The sequence below is a fragment of the Callorhinchus milii genome, unplaced genomic scaffold (genome assembly GCF_018977255.1).
Source record: "Callorhinchus milii isolate IMCB2004 unplaced genomic scaffold, IMCB_Cmil_1.0 Scaffold1, whole genome shotgun sequence".
Lineage (NCBI taxonomy): Eukaryota > Metazoa > Chordata > Chondrichthyes > Chimaeriformes > Callorhinchidae > Callorhinchus > Callorhinchus milii.
The window spans coordinates 54,875,102-54,894,083 of NW_024704742.1; the positions used below are offsets into that span (position 1 = coordinate 54,875,102).

The following is an 18,982-nucleotide window of genomic DNA, read 5'->3' on the forward strand; positions in this document are numbered from 1 at the left end:
TGATGAATTCCGCCATGCTCTTAGGCAAATGCCACCAATTTGCGATTGGGCTGCTGGATAATGACTGAGAAAGAATCCATCCAGAACAGTGGTAGACTGTACCTCCTGGTGATGAATTGCAGAGGAACATTGACAGTGACTGTGTAGTTGTCGCAGGATCAGGCTGTACTGATTTTCCATCTGATGCACAGAAGTGGTGCAAGCGGAGACATAAAGAGGCTGGTCATGTACAGACTGAAGAGGATACAATGACCCGTTTGCTACCACTATTTTGCATTATCTGTTATAAATATTTAAATAATCTTGAAAATGTTTAAGATGCAGCAGATATTTGGATTAAAATTGCAGTATTCTTAAACACATCCTATTGCATTTTTGAACAGAGTTTCAACCTGGCTCAATTGGTAACTCTCTCGTTCCTGATTGTAGATTCAGAACTCTGAGTTCACAGTCTAAGATAGCACTGCAGTGCAGGTCTGGGGTGTGCTACATACATTGTTGGAGGTGCCATCCTTCAGATCAGACATTAATCCCAGATCCGGTTTTCCTGTTCAGATAAATGTTAATGATCCCATGACACAATTCAAGAAGAGAAGGGAGTTTCTCCTGGTATCCTGCCTGACAATCCCCCAGATAAAATTGTTTTTTCACTTCCTGGGCTGTTCGCGGGACATTACTGTTCACAAATTAGCTACAAACTGCCTGCAAAATACCCAAAATACATTAACAGCAAGTGCTTTGCGTCATCGCTACAAGGTGATAAGGTGCTATATCAAATGCAAAGAATGTAAGGATTATTATAAAGAATAACAGTATGTTCTGAAAATCATCCCTCCCCTTCTGCATAATAGGAGCATGAAAAATTGGCTAAGGATGCTGGGAATGCCACATACTTGGCCTCCTGTTTTACACCCTGGTACACAAATGTGATCTGTGTTGTTGTTATTGCTAGTAGCAGAATCTCAGGAATCGCTTTAAAGGATATTGATTAGATAAGTTCGTGGAGTCCTGTAGCTCAGTGGTTAGAGCACTCGCTTTGCAAGCGAGAGACCTGAGTTCAATTCCAGGCAGGGCGAAACCTTGGGCAAGTTTCCTTACTCCACACGCCTAATAATAATCCCTCCAAAAACCAAAAACAATAATTAAATTGGTCATTTTCAATCTACGACTGTTTGTGGGACATTGCTGTGCGCAATTGGCTGCCGCGTTCGCCCACAAATATACAGTCAATTCACTTTACAGTGTGTTCTGTGAAGCGCTTTGGGACGACCTCCCGACGTGAAAAGCGCTATATCAAATGCAAGGATTATTATTATTATAAGTTGGAAAGTGGCATTAAAGAGCCCCAATCCAGGATCCACAACTTCAGTGCCAGTCACAAAAAGATCAAAAGTTTGGATGGCCTTACTTGCAGTCCACTGGAACACCATCTTGTACTTGATCAAGTCGTCTCCTTTTCACACCTTGCTGCGTGGATGCACAGAACATCATCCTAACTATTGAGTTAGACCGCTGATCCTTCTGTACATATATAACCTGCACACAGGTCAGCATCTACACGTCACCAGGGAAGGTTGCTGTGTCAGAAGAATCTTGACTCAAAGCACTATGAATGTGATTAAAGAAACAAAATCATATCATACAAAATAAAAGATAGGAAGGGGTGGTGGAAGGTTCTTGCGATTAATAATATCATTAGCACCACAAATAATAGTAATAATAATAATCCTTACATTTTGGACAGTGCCTTTCATACCAGGAGGATGTTTCAGATTGCTTCACGGGTTATACTGTAAATTGCACTGTGTGTTTTGTGGGTGAATGCGACAGCCAATTTGGACACAGCAAATAAAATGTTACCAGCAAATCACTCCTCAGTGACTAATAATATATAGGATGTCTATAGATATCAGGTGCTCTGAAACATGCATTTGTTTTGAAATCATATTTTATACCTTGTACCTATCTCATTAACTAGAGCTCCGATTGACATTCTGGGCTTAACAAGGCTTTAAGTCACTATTTCTGTTTATTGGATAAGGTACTCAACTCAAACTGCTTAAAAATATCAGGTGTAGATCCTTCATCTTTGATTAATTATTCTAGTAACAAAAGCAGTGGAACAGTGAAGATGTTTCTGAAATCAGTGCGTTAAAGTGCCAATTCATTTAAATGTTTTACCTGGAAGTGGTTTAATATATGCTGAGGCAGCAATAAGAGGTTTACTGTGTTAAACTGTATGTGTTTAAGGAGTAATTAAACAAGCCACGCCTGTCCAGTGCATTCAGATCTTGATTGATGTGGTATATTGAGCTGGAATACACTTTATGAATAAAATCCAAAACGGATTACATTGATCTTAAAGATAGAATACCCATTCTGAATAATAAAGAAAATGTTGACCATTATTCTCACAGTTTCCAATTTCATCATGTAAGGAGAGTTCAAATAAAATGCTAACTCTGTGGAAAAATACTGAAGACAACTGGTGTCCCTGAGTCAATTGTAATCTTAGATAATTGGACAAACAAACTTGATAATTGAACAAATAAGCTCTCGGCACATAGAGGTCAGATTTCTGGGTATAAATAAAGGTAGTTTTAGCCAGTGTCGGCAAAATGCAGATCCGACAAAGACTGACTGACAACTGCCTGCTGCTCTCCCAGGGATCACTAGTTTATTCTCTGAAGCTTGGTTGCTACCATTGTTGCATCTTGTGACAGTGGTTTAATACTCTGTATAACTATTGACTGTTGAACTATAATAAAGGAAACAATCATTTAACATCCAAATTGTGTACAATATTTCATCATTGATTAGATAACAAACGTTTCCTTACAGTCTTGAGTGCTTCATGAGGTATTAGGTCAAACGTTTTACAGAAATAATTGACGCATAACATAAGTGGGTTTCCCCTTGGCCTTATAATGTTACACAGTCTCATACAAAGTTACAACCTGCCCCACATAATCCTTACGAGAACAGAATCCAGCCTGTTCCTTCCTGATAAAATGTATTTGTTGTACTGAATTCATCCTGATTGCTCTTTAACAAGTTTTAATTTTCAAGATAGTTCATTAGGTTTTTCAAATAGACTGGCTTCACAATTGAAGATAAACGTACTGGATTAGTAACTAATGCATTTCTCTTGACCATTTGTGACTATTTCTGCAGTGGTTTATCCCAGAAGCTTTATTGCATTCACCTTTTATTTGTTACTTAGGGTTCATCATATTACTGAGGTGTACTAATTATCATTTATTGAATTCAATTTATCAATGTATGTTATCAACTTATCAATGTTTATATTACTTATTGACAATAATTTAATGTATTAGAGTCCTGTAGCTCAATGGTTAGAGCACTCGCCTCACAAGCGGAGAGACCTGGGTTTGATTCCTGGCTGGGCGAAACCTTGGGCAAGTTTCCTTGCTTCACACGCCTGATAATAATCCCTCAAAATAAAATAATAATTTGGTCACTCAATCCATGACTGCTTGTGGGACACTGCTGTATGCAATTGGCTGCCATGTTTCGCCCACAAATATACAGTCAATTCACTTTACAGTATATTCTGTGAAGTGCTTTGAGACTGTTGAACCCAATTACGATATGCGATTGCTCTTGATGACCTGAAGCACAACAATGGAGTCAGTACGGCATTCAATCAACAAGCTTTATTTTCACATATGTGGGGTGTAGTATTAAGGCAACAACTGCTCGTGTGCTGCTCCCAACACTACACACTAAATGGGAGCGAGCACCTCACCTTTATACAAAATCTTATTGAACTGTGCGTCAATCAATAATCACGAGGGGACCCTCTAAACTGGTTACATTACGACATAGTCTGCCTCGTGACCGGGTGTCTGTTTTTAGAAGACAATCACTGTGTCTTTTACAAGGTACATATAGGAAAAGGACATCTTAAAGAATAACAAAAATGCTGATGCTGCTAAACGTTATCTGACCCCAGAACTGATTCCAGACACGACTTCAGGATGCGGTACCGATACCAGACATCTGCTCATCTACTTAGACAATGCCAATCACGAGCATCCGTTACTAACTTTATGACATCATATATTTAAGACCAGGGGCCCCTTGGCCTTTTGCCCTTTTGGTCTTTATCACCTCGTCCTGCTTAATTTGCTAACTTTGCAGAATGTGCTGAATTCACCTTCCACAAGACGTCTAGAAGACATGAAATGTGCTATACCCTCCTTGGTGGTGGGGTTGGGGGGGAGAGGGGGCGCGAGGACTCCTTAGAGCTGAACTGGCCCCAGGATGACATGCACTGAGCAATTTCTCTGTGAGGTCTTGGTAGTCTAGTTTTGAGCCAGGCAATTCTGCAGTACTCCAGCGCATTGCTGATGACAGACCAGCCGATCCGGCTCATTGGCAGGACTTGGAGGGACATAATACTTTCATTATCCCTGCAAGCAAAAGCCTGAACAAGTAGCTCCTGCTTGTCTATCTGGACAGCAGTGGGAAGCTTACCAGACAGTGCTTTTACTAGCAATAGCAAGCTATGTGGTTTTAGCTGTTTAAACTCCAGCAGTACCCTAATGTACATTGTGTAGTCCTCAAGCCTCGGTTCTTGCCAACCTGTGCCTACACTATACTCCTCGGAATTAGGTAAGCAGGATGTATCCCTCCAGCGAGAGAGAGTGCATTCCATTCCACACAGAAATTTCCATGTCTAGGTGGTGTACTTATGTGGAACTCTTTGTCTGGTTTGGATTCTCATAAACGTGATGATGGGTTTCCACATTTTTCAGACACCAGATGACCCAAAAATGACAAATGTACATTTATGTAAGATATCAGATTTGTGGGTGTGACAAAGGCTGAATACCACGCAAGGCTAATGAAAATAATAAATAATAATCATTGCATTTGATGTAGCACCTTAAAACTTTGTCAAGACATCTCAAAAGACTTACTGTGAAGTGTAGTCACTGTAATAAAAGTCTAGGTGAACACTGCAACTAATTTGTACACAACAATATCCCACAAACAAGGGATTGTGGAACCAGGAGAAACTCCCTTCTCTTTTCAAATGGTGCCATTGGATCTTTAATGTCCACTTGAACAGTTAGATGGTTAATGTCTCATCTTAGAAATTATGAAAGACAATGTCTCTCTTAGTTTAATGCCTCATCTAAAGGACGGCACCTCCAACAAATGCAGCCCCCCCACCCCCTCCAGCACTGCCCTGGAGTGTCATTCTAGAGTCCAGACCAAGTGCATTCAAAGGGCCAATGTGTAGATTCAAACCACACCCTTTTGATTCAGAGGTAAATGAGCTACCAACTGAGCCAAGCTGACTCCTGCAACCAATTGTGCATTGACATCATCCAAATTCTTTGTGAGGCTTGTACAGCTACAGCTTTTCTGTTTTGCAGATAACCATTTGATTTCAAGAATTTATCTGTTCATACGATGAGCTTTGATATGCACTCGAGAGGATGGGGAGGGAGGGAGGAGCAAATCAATGGTGTCACTCCAGAGACACCAAATCCAACAGTTAGAAATACAGTTTGTCATTTCTGTCAGTCTGAAAAAGTAGTGTAAAACTTGTTAAATAATTAGCAAACTTTTGAAAGTTTGACTGGCTGGTGAGCTATCAACAGTGATTACTGCACATCTTTGACAAGCAATATTTCCTTAGCTCACTTACTTCTTTCATACCAGAAGACTTTTATTTAGACATGATACTTACTCATGGTATGACCTTCAAAAGGATGTCACGGATCAACCTCAAAGAGCCTGTTTGTCTCAAACCCATTGCTCAACTAACTGAGCTCCTACACAATCAGCCCTGAAGCAATGTTTGACGTTTGTTTTATTGTCTGTTCTAGAGACATATAGACATTTTTATGTACAATTTGCCTTTACATCTCCAAGAATTGTATAAGCGGGTATAGCAATGTAGAATAGCTCTGAGACAAAACCTTGGTCACAAGATATTAAAAATCCAGTCTTGTGCCATGAATACATTTTAAAAACTACACAAAGAACTATCAATAATCAGTGTCTGTAAAATAGTAACAATTTGCTGTAGATTTTGGAATTTAGTGACTTAAATGTATTGACAGTTGACAGAAAACACACATTTTCTCTTTGTTAGTAAATTTATTAACCTTTGTCAGCGTCTGGTTGTAATGAGGCAATCTCATTACAATGACAATTTATATTTCTATAGTGTGTTTCACATTGAGCGGATGTTTTTGACACTGATACCTGGGCAGCTGAGCTGGGGGTGGGAACTGAAGGGGGAAGATTATTGAAATCACAGTCAAAGAGTTCTGTCATAAGATATTAAAAAAACGATCTTGTGCCATGACTACAGTATAACGACTATACAAAGAATTGTCAATAATCAATGTCTATAAAATGTAACAATCTGCTGTCTTTGTCACTAAACTTTGAACCAGGGAGTGAGGGAGCGAGTAAGTTAGAGAGTAACTGGAATGGTGTTGCAGAGAGCAGGACTAGGCAGATCTTCTGAAATCCCACCCACCTATAGTGGGGCTGAGAGGGCAGGGGCATGAAGCAAACGGAGCAGTGGGTCAGTACGGTTGAAGGAGGTCACAGAAGTAGGGCAGGGTGAGACCGTGTTTCGAAGGTGAGAATGAGGATCTTGAACACAATCCACTGAACCTCTGGAACTCCTTGCTTCAGTCCCTCCACTTTGCTCCCTTTTTGCCTGTCTGAGCTCTCTGGAACGCTGCCCTGCGTGAGGGGGGGGCTTTATAAATGCAAGTTGTTATTATTGTTGTTTTCTCCCCAGCTCGGCCATTGTACAGTGCTCTGAGATGCTATGGTGCTGTGTAAATGCATGTTGTTGTTATTGCATTGTGCCAATGCGGAAACTAATGTAGTGTCGACACACACCACCAGTATCCTGAAACCATGTGGTGATTCTCCATGGTTTTGAATGAGGGAGAACCCTGTGTATGTAGCAAGTAAATCTGTCCATGCATGTCTTCTCTCTAATGGTGGCCAGCAGAAAGGATTGGACGTGTGCCAGTAGATAGTCACAGGAAGGTCTTAATGTGCATCATAAGGTCCTGAGATAGATTTGATCCTAGAGAATTGGTGCTATCTCTACCACCTGACCACCACCTTCAGTGGAAGCAATGCAGCTAATAAGAATAGAAGTGCTCGCTGCATCTGTTAATTATATGATTTACACAGCTATGAGGAGATGTTCAGCACAACGATCATAACAACACACAGCACCTTTTGATGACTATACCTGGCATCCTGCTTCCAGGCCTCCCTGACACCCAGTTAAATTTTACTGAAATATCTGCAATCTTTCTTTTACCTGGTCTGCTCTCCAAGCTTCCTCACGCAGCTCACTTTATTCTTTAGCTAAGATGTAAATAATCTGTAAGGAAGTGAGTAGTTTAAAACAATTGAGGGATACTCTTCCATTTTGCATGATTACGCCCGGGGTCTATTTAACCGCTCTGAGATGTTATCCTATGTGAAGGGCGCTAAATAAATGCAAGTTGTTGTCCTTGTTGCAGTGTCTTATGTTTATGTGTTACATGTCAAAATGTGGCCTTCTGAAATGCATGGACAACTCTCAATGAATCATAAGCAGAACAGTGACAAAGAAAACATTTGTGGCATGACCACAAAGCCGAGCAAGGCTTGATGTTAAAAATAAATACACTGGAGTGAAGATATTGCACACAGAGGGTGACCAGCAAACTGAAGGGTGAAACGGCATCATGGGGGCTCATTTACATGGAGCTTTGAAAAGCAAATCATCCAGGGATGCACATCAGCCTGTCTCTTCAGAATAGATAAAAATAGATTGGGACAAGTAAAGATTGAATTGATGCACTGTTCTATGACACTTGTGAGAGAAATGATTTGAAACAAGCCTTTCTGTCTTAGGCATTTGTTTGAATGCAGCCCACATTGACGAGATGAAAGTCTCCTCTCTGCAAGATTGTTAATGATAATAGTTCTCAATCCTAGTGGTTTCCTGCAACAATTAACTATCTGTGACTATAATTGGAAATGTGTCACTCAGACAAGGTGAGTGAGCATGTGAGTCAGCATGAGAAATAGAAATACTTTAGCTGAAAAATAGGCATTGTATTATAGGAGGTGATATCCTTTGGATGAGATGTGAAGAATAAATATTGATGCAGACTAGATGGGCCAAATGGCCTGTTTCCATGCTGTAACGTTCCATGTAATTCTATGTATGTAGGCTTAGCCCAAAAATCACTTTCAGACAAATTCTACCTGGGTCTAAATATATTCTATTTACGTAACACTTAGTAGAATCCATTATTTGGCAAATTCTTAAATGCGTCTTAACTTTGAAGCGAGTTTTCTGTTAGTTTTCAACTAACTTACAGAAAAACAGTTTCAGAATTGTTAAGATAATTTACAGAAAACGGACTTTAAAATCAAGCAGAATTCACGAATTTGCCAAATTCTGGTTATGGTTAAATGGTAAGAAAATAGAGTCAATCTAAACCCAGGTAGAATTTCTACCCAGTAGTCCTGTAGGCAGCTGGCAGTTAGACAATCACAAGCAGAATTATTTCTACTTCTAGATTGACACAAACTACTCTCTTATATAAGAAGATAGAAGGTCACCGTGTCGGTACTACTGGGTCCTTGGCAGCTATAGGATGTTCAAATGTGGTCGGAGTGACACATCCTTCCCCCCTCTCCCTCCTGAATTTTTCCATTTTTCTCTCTCACTGCTCGAAAAATTTACTAACATTCACCTTTATTGTGTTAAACCAATTGTAACACGATTCTATTTGTCTGTTTCTGACAGTTGTGTTTAGTGCAGGACATGCAGACTTTAGTTGAGATTTAAATTATATCTTAATCATCTTGAACCTTCTCCAGGGACAACAATTTAATTATTTTAACCCCATGCTATGGTGGAGAGCGATATAACTCCCCATTTCTACAGTACTGCAGTATTGAATAGCTGGTGCACAGGACTGGGCTTTTATGCATGCTGTGTGCAACACTTCCTCTATCTCTCCGCCTGACCCCTTCCTTCCCCATCTTCAGGTCGCGCCTGAAGACCTTCATTTTCGACCGTGCCTATGATCACCTCCCCCTCCCCTCAAAGTTGCGCTCTGCCACTGTCAAGCTCACTGGGATGCTACCCTGCGTGATGGGTGCTATATAAATGCAAGTTGTTGTGTAGCTGATAAGTTTATGTAGTGCCTTTCATGTAAAAACAAACTTTTTGAAGCATACAAAACAATAATATAAATTATCTTATTATAAGCACTTTATACAATTTGCAATTGATTAGAAATGAGCTGCGTTTTATTTAGGCAAATGTGCATAGACTTTTGTCTTTTTTCAATAATCTATTATAAAATATTTGTTATTTCCACCAATAGCTCAAGTGATAAAGCCAGTGCGCCTTGAAACTTAACAGAATAGCAGCAAGGGTGCTGGAATTGTCCTGGGCATGCTGGGTTATGGAAGAAGGATAGAGCAAAAATCAACAAGAGTTAATTCCTATTGGAAAATATGACAGTGGTTGTCAGGTGTAGTCAGGATTGAGCTAGGCTGTATGTGCCTATAATACCCATTACTGAGTACAACACAATACAAACTTGCATTTGCATAGCGCCTTTCACATTGAGAAATGGGCCAAGGAGCTTATCAATAGTGTCTTGGCATCCGAGCTGGGTTAGTCTTGTCCACCCTACATCAGCAACATTCTACAAACACTGTCGCTCTCTCTGACCAGTCTACTTCACGTCACCGCCATACCATCGGCGATCAGGCTTTCAGCATATCTACCCCCACCCTCTGGAACTTCATCCCAAAGTCCCATTTGTTTACCCATTTCCTCACCTCCTTCATCTCCTTCAAGGTCCACCTCACGATTTTTTGGGACATCTCCCCACTCCCACTCATTACCTCCCCTCCCTTGCCCCTCCCCAACCCCCTGGCCCCTTCTCCAAGTTTAGGTGCAAACCTGGACTATCTAGCACCATCAGATGTTCTCCCTGTATGAAAGGCACTATTGAAATATAAATTTGTACTATGTTGTAATAGATCTCTCTACCAGAGGGAACGGTCGCCCACTATCTCTCATCTGTCAATTCCTTTCAATATTGGAGTACTTCAATCAGATAATTAATTTAATTAATTTGAATTACTTAATTCAGATTATTAATTTAATTATTTTGAATTCCCTTTCAGAGAACCAGGAAGGGAAAGGAAAATTTAAGGCTGTTTAAATCAGTCAAAATCATAGGTTTTTTTTACAAATTGGGTATTAAAGACAGGTAAAGAAGAAGCAAGGTGAAAGCTACACCTCACATACAAAATACAGTCACTACACTTTCAAGCATATCCTGTGAAGCATTTTGAGATGTCCTCCCTATGTGAAAGGCACTATATCAAATATAAGAATTATTATTAACTCATATCCAGCAACAGGTTGCATTCATCTAACATTCTTTATGTAGGATAGAGTCTCAAAATCCTGCATAGTGATGGAGTTGAATATTGGGCAAGGGAGAAGGGGGAGGGGGAAATGAATGCAAGTGGAGTCTTTGATGTCGACACAAAAACATGTATTTACTATAGTTCCTTTCTAAAAGCTAGCAATGGTTAATGGTGTTATTATGCATTGATGCTCCAGCTCCATTTCATAGTGTGAATCAGTGTGATACAGGCCACAGTCCAATGATTCTTCGTATGACACCACCCCAATTTTGGCTGCCTCATAAGAGGGATGCAGTCAGCCAAGAGTAAGTATGGCATCAAGGAAAGGGCAAAGAGAAACTCTGAGCTGAAGTCATAAATGAAACTCATAATGATCTATGAATTGAATTAACATCTTTCTTGCTGTCTTAACACTTAAATGTGATCCGACAATCCTTGCCCTCAATTGGCAGCACAGACCAGTCACTGGGGACGGTAACTCTTCTCACTCAACACCCGTTAACCCTGCAAGCTAAATCCCTAATGGGTGGGGTGGTCCTGGCTAGACATGCAGCGGGAAAGCTTGCCAGACAGTGCTCTTTTAACTGGTTAGACTCCAGCAGTTCCCCGAAGCACAGCCTTAGCTCTTGCCAATCTGGGCCTAATACTTTCTGGAATTAGGTAAGGAAGATATAGCCCTCCATGGAGAGAGTTCCAATTCCAACAAATATCCTGTGAATCTCCATTTATAGGTGGGATGGGTGGAACTCTCAGCTTGGTTTGGATACTCTTAAGCATGGTGATGGGTTACAGCATGTGTCAGACACGCAGCTGACCCCCAAAAAATTGCATTGTACAACAACAACTTACATTTATACAGTACCCTGCTATATGTCTAGCTAGTGTCTCGACATACTTAACTGGATTATAATAACCAAATAATAATAATAATAATCATTATATTTGATATTGCACCTTATTACATCATCAAACTGTCTCAAAGTGTTTCACAGGATTTTACTATCATTTTATTATGATTTTACTATGTGTGCTTATATTACTTGTGAGCTGTGCCTGTGCTTATAGTGCTGTGAGCACTTTCAAAATGTGTAGTCCTACATGCAGTTTCAAAAGTATCAGAGTTCAGAAAGAGACCAAGTTACCATCAGTGCTTACATAACCCTTGAAACCTTCAAGAAACAATAGAGTGAAGAATTGCTCTTATTATGTGATAATTATTACAGGTCTCAGTCTGACCAAAGAGGAGCCCCTCTATAGTGTAGATGTGAATTTACTTTTTTTCCCAAAGGACGGTTCACTTGAAGTAAAGGAATAGAAGTGAGAGAATATTATTAGTACTGTAGACAGCAATTCGAGAAAGTGTGCTGTTGAATACTTCTAGGATTTGCACAGATGGATGTAATGTTTCAGTATCAATGAATTGCAGGGACTTAGGGATACTCCACAATCTGTTTGAACCTTGAAGAACCAGTGTTTCAGTTCAGAAATTCTGTAGTTTGAGAAAACAACTGCATTTATATGCAGCCTTCATTGCCAGTAGTGTCTCAAAGCGTTTAAATAAGTCATTTATGGCTCTGAAAAGCTCTCAGATTCTTTGTTTTATATTTTCAGGGCAAGAAATGTACATTTGTTGCAAATGCCTTATGAGATATTAAAAAAAGTTGCTGTGAAAAATTCACTTCTCAATATATTGCAGGATTTCTTTAAATAAAAGCGTTTGTGTTAATCATTGTAGTCCCCAAGCATTGAATGTGTGAGGCCATTAACCAAACTGTTACAGTACTGGAAGATTGAAACCATCAAATCTGTCACTTTGATTTTGGCCAGCCGGTTGTCTTGACACATGCTTAAGGATATTCAACACGGACTGAAAGTTCCACAAAAATATGTCACCTACACATGGAAATGTTCTTAACTATAATGGAATGCACACTCTCTCCCTGGAAGGATACACCCTGTTTACCTAATTCCTGAGAGTACTAGGTACAGATTGGGGACCCCAGACTGTGTTGGGGTACTGCTGGAGTCTGATCAGTTTAACCTAGTGGCTGTTGTAAAACTACACAGCTTGCCATTGTAGTTGTTAACCAGGACCAACCTACCTCTTAGGGTTTGGGTTCGTAGAGTCTCCAGAGCTGAGTGGGAAGAATGCTTGCCCTTAATGACTAGTTTGCCCCCTCAAATCCTGCCAACGAGACAGACTGGCTAGTCTGGCATCAGCATGCCCTGGAATACTGAGGACCTACCTTGCTCAGAACCATAATAATAATAATAATCCTTGCATTTCATATACTGTCTTATAAGGTTGTTGAGACATCTCAAAGCACTTCACGGAATATATTGTGAAGTGAATTGACTGTATTTTGAGGGCCAAATGTGGCACAGGAGTGTCCCACAAACAGTCGTGGATTGAATGACCAAATTTTTTAAATTCTTTTTGGAGGGATGCCCCAGGAAAACGATCCGCCAATCGACTAACAACTGGGTTCCTATTTAATGCTAGGTAAACAGGCAGGTAGAGTAAGGAAACTTGCCTTAAGTTTTATCCTGCCCAGGAATCGAACCGAGATCCTCTCATTTGCGAGATGTACGTGCTAACCACTATGCTACAGGACTCCATTTACCACCGATTACCAAAACCATCATAGAAGGGTGACATGATTCTGACATTTCATTGTCAAGCATGTCACCCTTGAGCCAGCTCAGGTCCAAGATAACCCTACTTATTAACCCCTCCCCCCCACACCCCTGGAGGATAGTCTCGGTCTCTTTACTCATTAATTTGTAAAGGTTACAATATTACATATGATCTTTTAGGATTGTATAACAACCTAATAAACATTACTAGTCAATAAAAAATTAAAAAAACAAAATGTTGTGCGCAAACCATAATCTTTGTATTGTTTTTAACTGGGCTTTTTCTTTTTTGTCACAGTTTCAATGAAAAATGTTGGAGAGAAAGGTAGGTAGCTATTCTCAAGCATGTTGGGTTTAATAATACAGCACTGTTTATAGCTCTTCGTTAATAAACATTTCCCCCAGTGTGTGGCTGAATCAGACAACAAAGCAGTTCCAGGTTTGATCCTTGCTCTGTGTTGAGTCAGATGATCCCTTCTGGGGCAACAATATGAAAACTAAAATTGGCCTCAGGAGTGCTTGTGCAAGGGAGGGATAAATTATCCCGAGTTCTTTCTACTAATCACTTGCTAGAGTGAAGGATCAGTTTCCAACAGGATCCCATTGCTAAGGTCACACATCAAAGAAGTATTTTGGGCAGCTTGATGCTGTGATGGGACGATGGTTGGGTGGGTATTCTGGAGGAATGAGATCAGATGGGTGAAAGGGCCTTCTTTATCTGAACCAATTTTGTGATCTTAAAAGAAACTGAAGGGTGCCAATCTGGTACCTGTGGAACTACATTTCAGCATGAATGAACACCTTTAGCAGTGGACAATATAAATCTGGAGGGCGAAAAAGACCTCCTTAATATATTTTTATCCTTAGTATGTAAATCCAATTACCATATCAACATATCATACACCAAATTACTGTATCATTTCAGTCCCAGCATAATTATAGCATTAGAAGCTCTCATTGCTGAACAGAAGTGAACCTGTAATTGACTATAAATTAAAACCGACAAACCTTGTATATCATTATATTAAAACAGAAATCTGAAATATATAGGTTTTTTTTTTTAAGACCGTTTCAACTGTGTTTTTTGGTCACTTCTCTTTCACTCAACTCTCAAGTCAGGCATCTTGTGAGTTCAGTAAAGTGCTTTGAGATGTCCTCCTGACATGACAGGAGCTATGTAAATGTAAAATTGTGGTTGTTGTAATTTCTACAGTTATGATCTCTTATCTTCTAGTTGTATGCCTTGTAGTTTATCATCTGCTTTTCATCATGTTTGTGTGGTCGTATTGGAAAACCATCTTCACAAAGCCATTGAATCCAAGTAAAGAGGTAAGTAGGAGCAGTGAGCAATCTGTGTGCATGAACTCGTTTCTACCTTGGTGAAATTAATTTGCCCCATGTTAATCTTCAGTCTGGCCTCTGGAGGGTGAGGGGTGAAAGTAAGCGGGCTTACTATAAGGAGCTGAGTTGACGACAAGTTGACGTACCTGGTAATGAAATATCTGAATTGAGTCAATGAGGATATTAGGCTCCTGGTGTTAAGTATTAACTCAAGAAGATAAAGATTATGCCCAGCGTACGTCACAGTCAACTTATTAAACCAGTGGAGTCGCTCGCAAAGTATATTTATTGCATTGTTCAATATATTTGACAATATCATTGAATTAAATTTTCCACAGTTTCATCTGTCGTACACAGACAGAGAGCAGATAGAACGGGAAGATCGAGGCGAAGGTCAGCAGGAAGTCCTGAGACGGATGGCCAAGGAATTGCCCATCTACACAAGAACCTTATCTGGAGGTAAATGTTTACCAGCTACACAAGTAATGTCAATTTCAGTACAAAGTCAGGTCCAATAAAGTATTAGAAAGTAGCTAAAGGATGTTAAAGGTCACTTGTTAATCTACTCTAAGCCTAATTGAGTTTGCCGTGAATTGGAGGAGGGAAGGCTCTTGGTGGTCTTATTCCAAGTGCTCCAGATTCATGTTCAGCTTAATTTATATAGATACCAAGCAAGTCACTAGTTACATTTGAACCATATATCAACAATGTTATTGCATAAGTGCACAACTTCACACATGTCTGAAAACTGAAGCCTTTGTCCTCACTTTGCTTCACTCCAAATGCTTACATATCACAAAAAGGCCATATGTTTTCCTTACTGAATATACACCATAATAACTTGGTAAAGTCAGACTACATTATATAACACAAATTGATAACAAGTAGGACAGATGACAGTACAAACCTAGCCAATTGACCCAGAAATTGGACCACAGTTATTGTGGAGTTTGTGCTTCTTTGCCAAATACTGGTCTAGAAAATAGATACGGTCTCTGTACAAAAAACAAAGGTAGCAGTGATTCATTTGTAAAAGAGCTAGAGGGAAAAATAATTTTCTCAAAGTCATGAGATTGTTCAATGCTAAAACTGTGTTCAGGACAGGTTTTATAGACACATTTTTGACCACATCTTCTGTATTGATCCTTTAACATTACCAGTGATAATTGAAGAACAGAACATATTCAGAAATACTGCAATTTTAATCCTTTAAAATAAGTTTCCTCCAAGGAACCCCATGTACATCGCAGAAACCCTTGAAAACTCAACTCCATTGAGATCTCAGATCAGAGTTGAGGTTGCATAGGTCAACATGATGTTTATTATTATTATGAAGAGCCATAGAAATGTTTTTTTTTAGAACTACAGAAACTTACAGCACAGAAGAGGGTCTTTTAGCCTAACGTGTCTGTGCTGGCTCTTATAAAGAGCAATCTTTTCAGTCCTATTTACCTGTCTTTTTCCCATGCCCGATACGTGATGTACATAATGAGAAACTTTGCATACCTTTCTCCATATGAGACTCAGCAATACCACTACTCCCTGGATCATTTCTTCATGTTTCGAAAGGGTGACATTTTTACAAATATCTGTAGTGTTATTCTTATGAATAATTGTTGTATCCGGTTCTCACCTATGGTGTTGCTTTCACAGCGATCCGATACTGTGACAGATGTCAGCTCGTGAAGCCAGACCGCTGTCATCACTGCTCTGTGTGTGACAAGTAAGCATTTATTTTAATAAGGTCTAACAGTTTTCTGAATTTGTCATCAGTTTAATAAATGTTTTAGTGCACAGGTGTACTACTAATGAGTGTATATATATAACTATATATATAATTATTTGTAGTACATAATAATAAATATATATATAGTCATATGAGAGTCAATTATATACTGCTTTGGAGTTTTGCCATTGAAAGGTCAACTGCCACAGTTCATCTCTATCTTTGTCACTAATGCAACAACAACAAATTACATTTCTACAGCGTCTTTCACGTCGGGAGGATGTTCCAAGGCACTGGACCACACATTGCACACCATCACCAACAACAGCTTGCATTTATATAGTTCCCTTCACATAGGATAATGTCTTGGATCACTTCACAATGGTGGGTAATTATAATCATCATCATTATTATGGATGTTATTGTAGCAGCTCCACATCACATGACAGAATCATAACACGTTCGGCAATGCTATGATGTCTACATGGGCAGGCAGTATGGTGGCAGATGCAGTTCAATTTAGAAAAATGAAAAACTATGATATTTGGTTGGATAAAGGTCAGAATTAAATATGTATTGATTGACCATGTGCTGACCAGAGGTACTGTATAACTAATGGTGTTAGCTGACTGGAAAAGAATGTGAGAATTAATATAATGCTTAACAAAGGATTAACAATCCTGCAAATAAAATACAGCTTAATCCCCTGAATTATATTGCTACAGCATTGCAGGAAACTGGGAGCCGTGGCGAATAAATACAAATTATTGTTGGTCTTATGTCCTGCTGGCCTCCTGCATACTAACAAAATAGCCATTTAGATGAGCCAGCCAGTTGGCTTTATACAATTCACTGACTATAATAATAATCCTAATAATAATCCTTTGCATTTGATATAGCGCTTTTCACGTCGGGAGGACATCCCAAAGCGCTTCACAGAATATACTGTAAAGTGAATTGACTGTGTATTTGTGGGCGAACGCGGCAGCCAATTGCGCACAGCAATGTCCCACAAACAGTCATGGATTGAAAATGACCAATTTATTATTGTTTTGTTTTTTGGAGGGATTATTATTAGGTGTGTGGAGTAAGCAAACTTGCCCAAGGTTTTGCCCTGTGCCTGGAATTGAACTCAGGTCTTTCGCTTGCAAAGCGAGTGCTCTAACCACTGAGCTACAGGACTCCACACTAATCACTCTAATGACTAATCACTCTTGATCATGTACTGTCATAATATTAGTTGGAACTACCAAAAAACACCTTATAATTGGGCTCTGATATATATAATACAGTAACAGAAATTCACGAGTGATGTCAGCCCACCGATGTGGTCTAAATTCCACAGTCTGTTTGATGATTTTATTAGTAACTTTCTACTGTACATTGAAGATATTGTAGGAAGTTGGATGGAAGGCTAGGTGGATTGATGGTTTACTGAAGTTCTTACTGTTATTAATGTAATGTATATGGAATAATAGTGCACATAGTTATCATGCCAAATGGAGAGAACTAGACTGTGGTGCTTCTGATTTATTATTAATTCTAATGTTTATTCTGTTCATAAAGCAATTGGAATCAACAACTATAAATTACATTTGTATAGCTTCTTTCATGTTGGGAGGACGTCCCTGGGCGCTGGAATCATATTCAATGATATTGAAGTCCTGTAGCTTAGTGGTTAGAGCACTTGCCTTACAAGTGAGAGACCTGGGTTTAATTCCAGGGCAGGGTAAACATTGAGCAAGTTTCCTTACTCCACATACGTCTGTTTACCTAGCAGTAAGTCGGAAACCCGGTTGTTAGTCGATTGGTAGATCGCTTTTCCGGGGGTAATAATCCCTTAAAAAAAATCGGGTCATTCAATTCACGATTGTGGGACACTGCTGTGTGCAATTGGCTGCCGGATTTCATCTACAAAATATACAATCAATTCACTTTACAGTATATTCTGTGAAACACTTTGAGACATCATGAAGACGTGATAAAGCACTATACCAAATGCAAGGATTATTATAGATATTGTATACTGCAGAGGAAACATGTGTTGTCTAAAATTTCAGGCACACAACTTCTCTTTTTGATTTAAAATGTCAGTATACTTTTTTAGTTATTCATTGTATATTAATGAAAAATATAAATGTCCTTCCTCCCCCTCCCCTGGCTTGACCCTGGGATCCATTACTGTGAAGTGCTCTGAGATGCTGTCCAGCGTGGAGGGCGCTATATAAATCCAAGTTGTTGTTGTTGTTGACAAGGAAAATGTAGAATCATTAGAAGGTTTACAGCCCCTCCTCTCAGTGAACTTCTGATATTTGTAGACCAGAAGTCACAGTTAACTCCAGTTTTAACTATATCACACACTGGATCTTTCTAAGACTCAGAACTAATGCTGCAGTAAAATGCTGCTCATTTACATTAATTGTTACGCACATGGTCATTGAATTGAGAAGATACCATTCATTTTAATCCATTTAAAATTGCAATTATAAAGAAAGGAAATAAAACTGGAAAATAAATGTTCTTGCTGAGAGTTATGAATTATTGAAAAAGTGTTATTTACAGAGCTTGTATGAAGCAAGCATTCAATCCTTCGTACTGTGCTCACTAGACAGGAAAAATGTGATAAATACTGCATGATACTCCCCATTTTACAGGCTTGTTGGAGGATGCTACATGAAGGTCTACAATCCATTTTAGAAATCCTGTGCTTAAAGCAGTGTGACCATAATTCATAAATAATTGATATAATCTGTCATTTTTCTGTCTGGTTGAAAACTGGAACTGACATATGAGTTGAAACCTATTTCT

At 39.3% G+C, this 18,982-nt stretch overlaps 1 protein-coding gene across 2 annotated transcripts in view; it reads left to right on the forward strand.

Moving 5' to 3' along the window:
• zdhhc2 (zinc finger DHHC-type palmitoyltransferase 2) overlaps positions 1-18,982 on the forward strand; it is a 51,250-nt gene that overhangs the window by 10,881 nt on the left and 21,387 nt on the right. For both annotated transcript variants that reach the window (XM_042336912.1, XM_042336916.1), the window contains exons 2-5: positions 13,406-13,432; positions 14,342-14,436; positions 14,787-14,907; positions 16,102-16,171. In XM_042336912.1, coding sequence (XP_042192846.1) covers positions 13,406-13,432; positions 14,342-14,436; positions 14,787-14,907; positions 16,102-16,171 — 313 coding nt within the window. The remainder of the gene's footprint in view (positions 1-13,405; positions 13,433-14,341; positions 14,437-14,786; positions 14,908-16,101; positions 16,172-18,982) is intronic.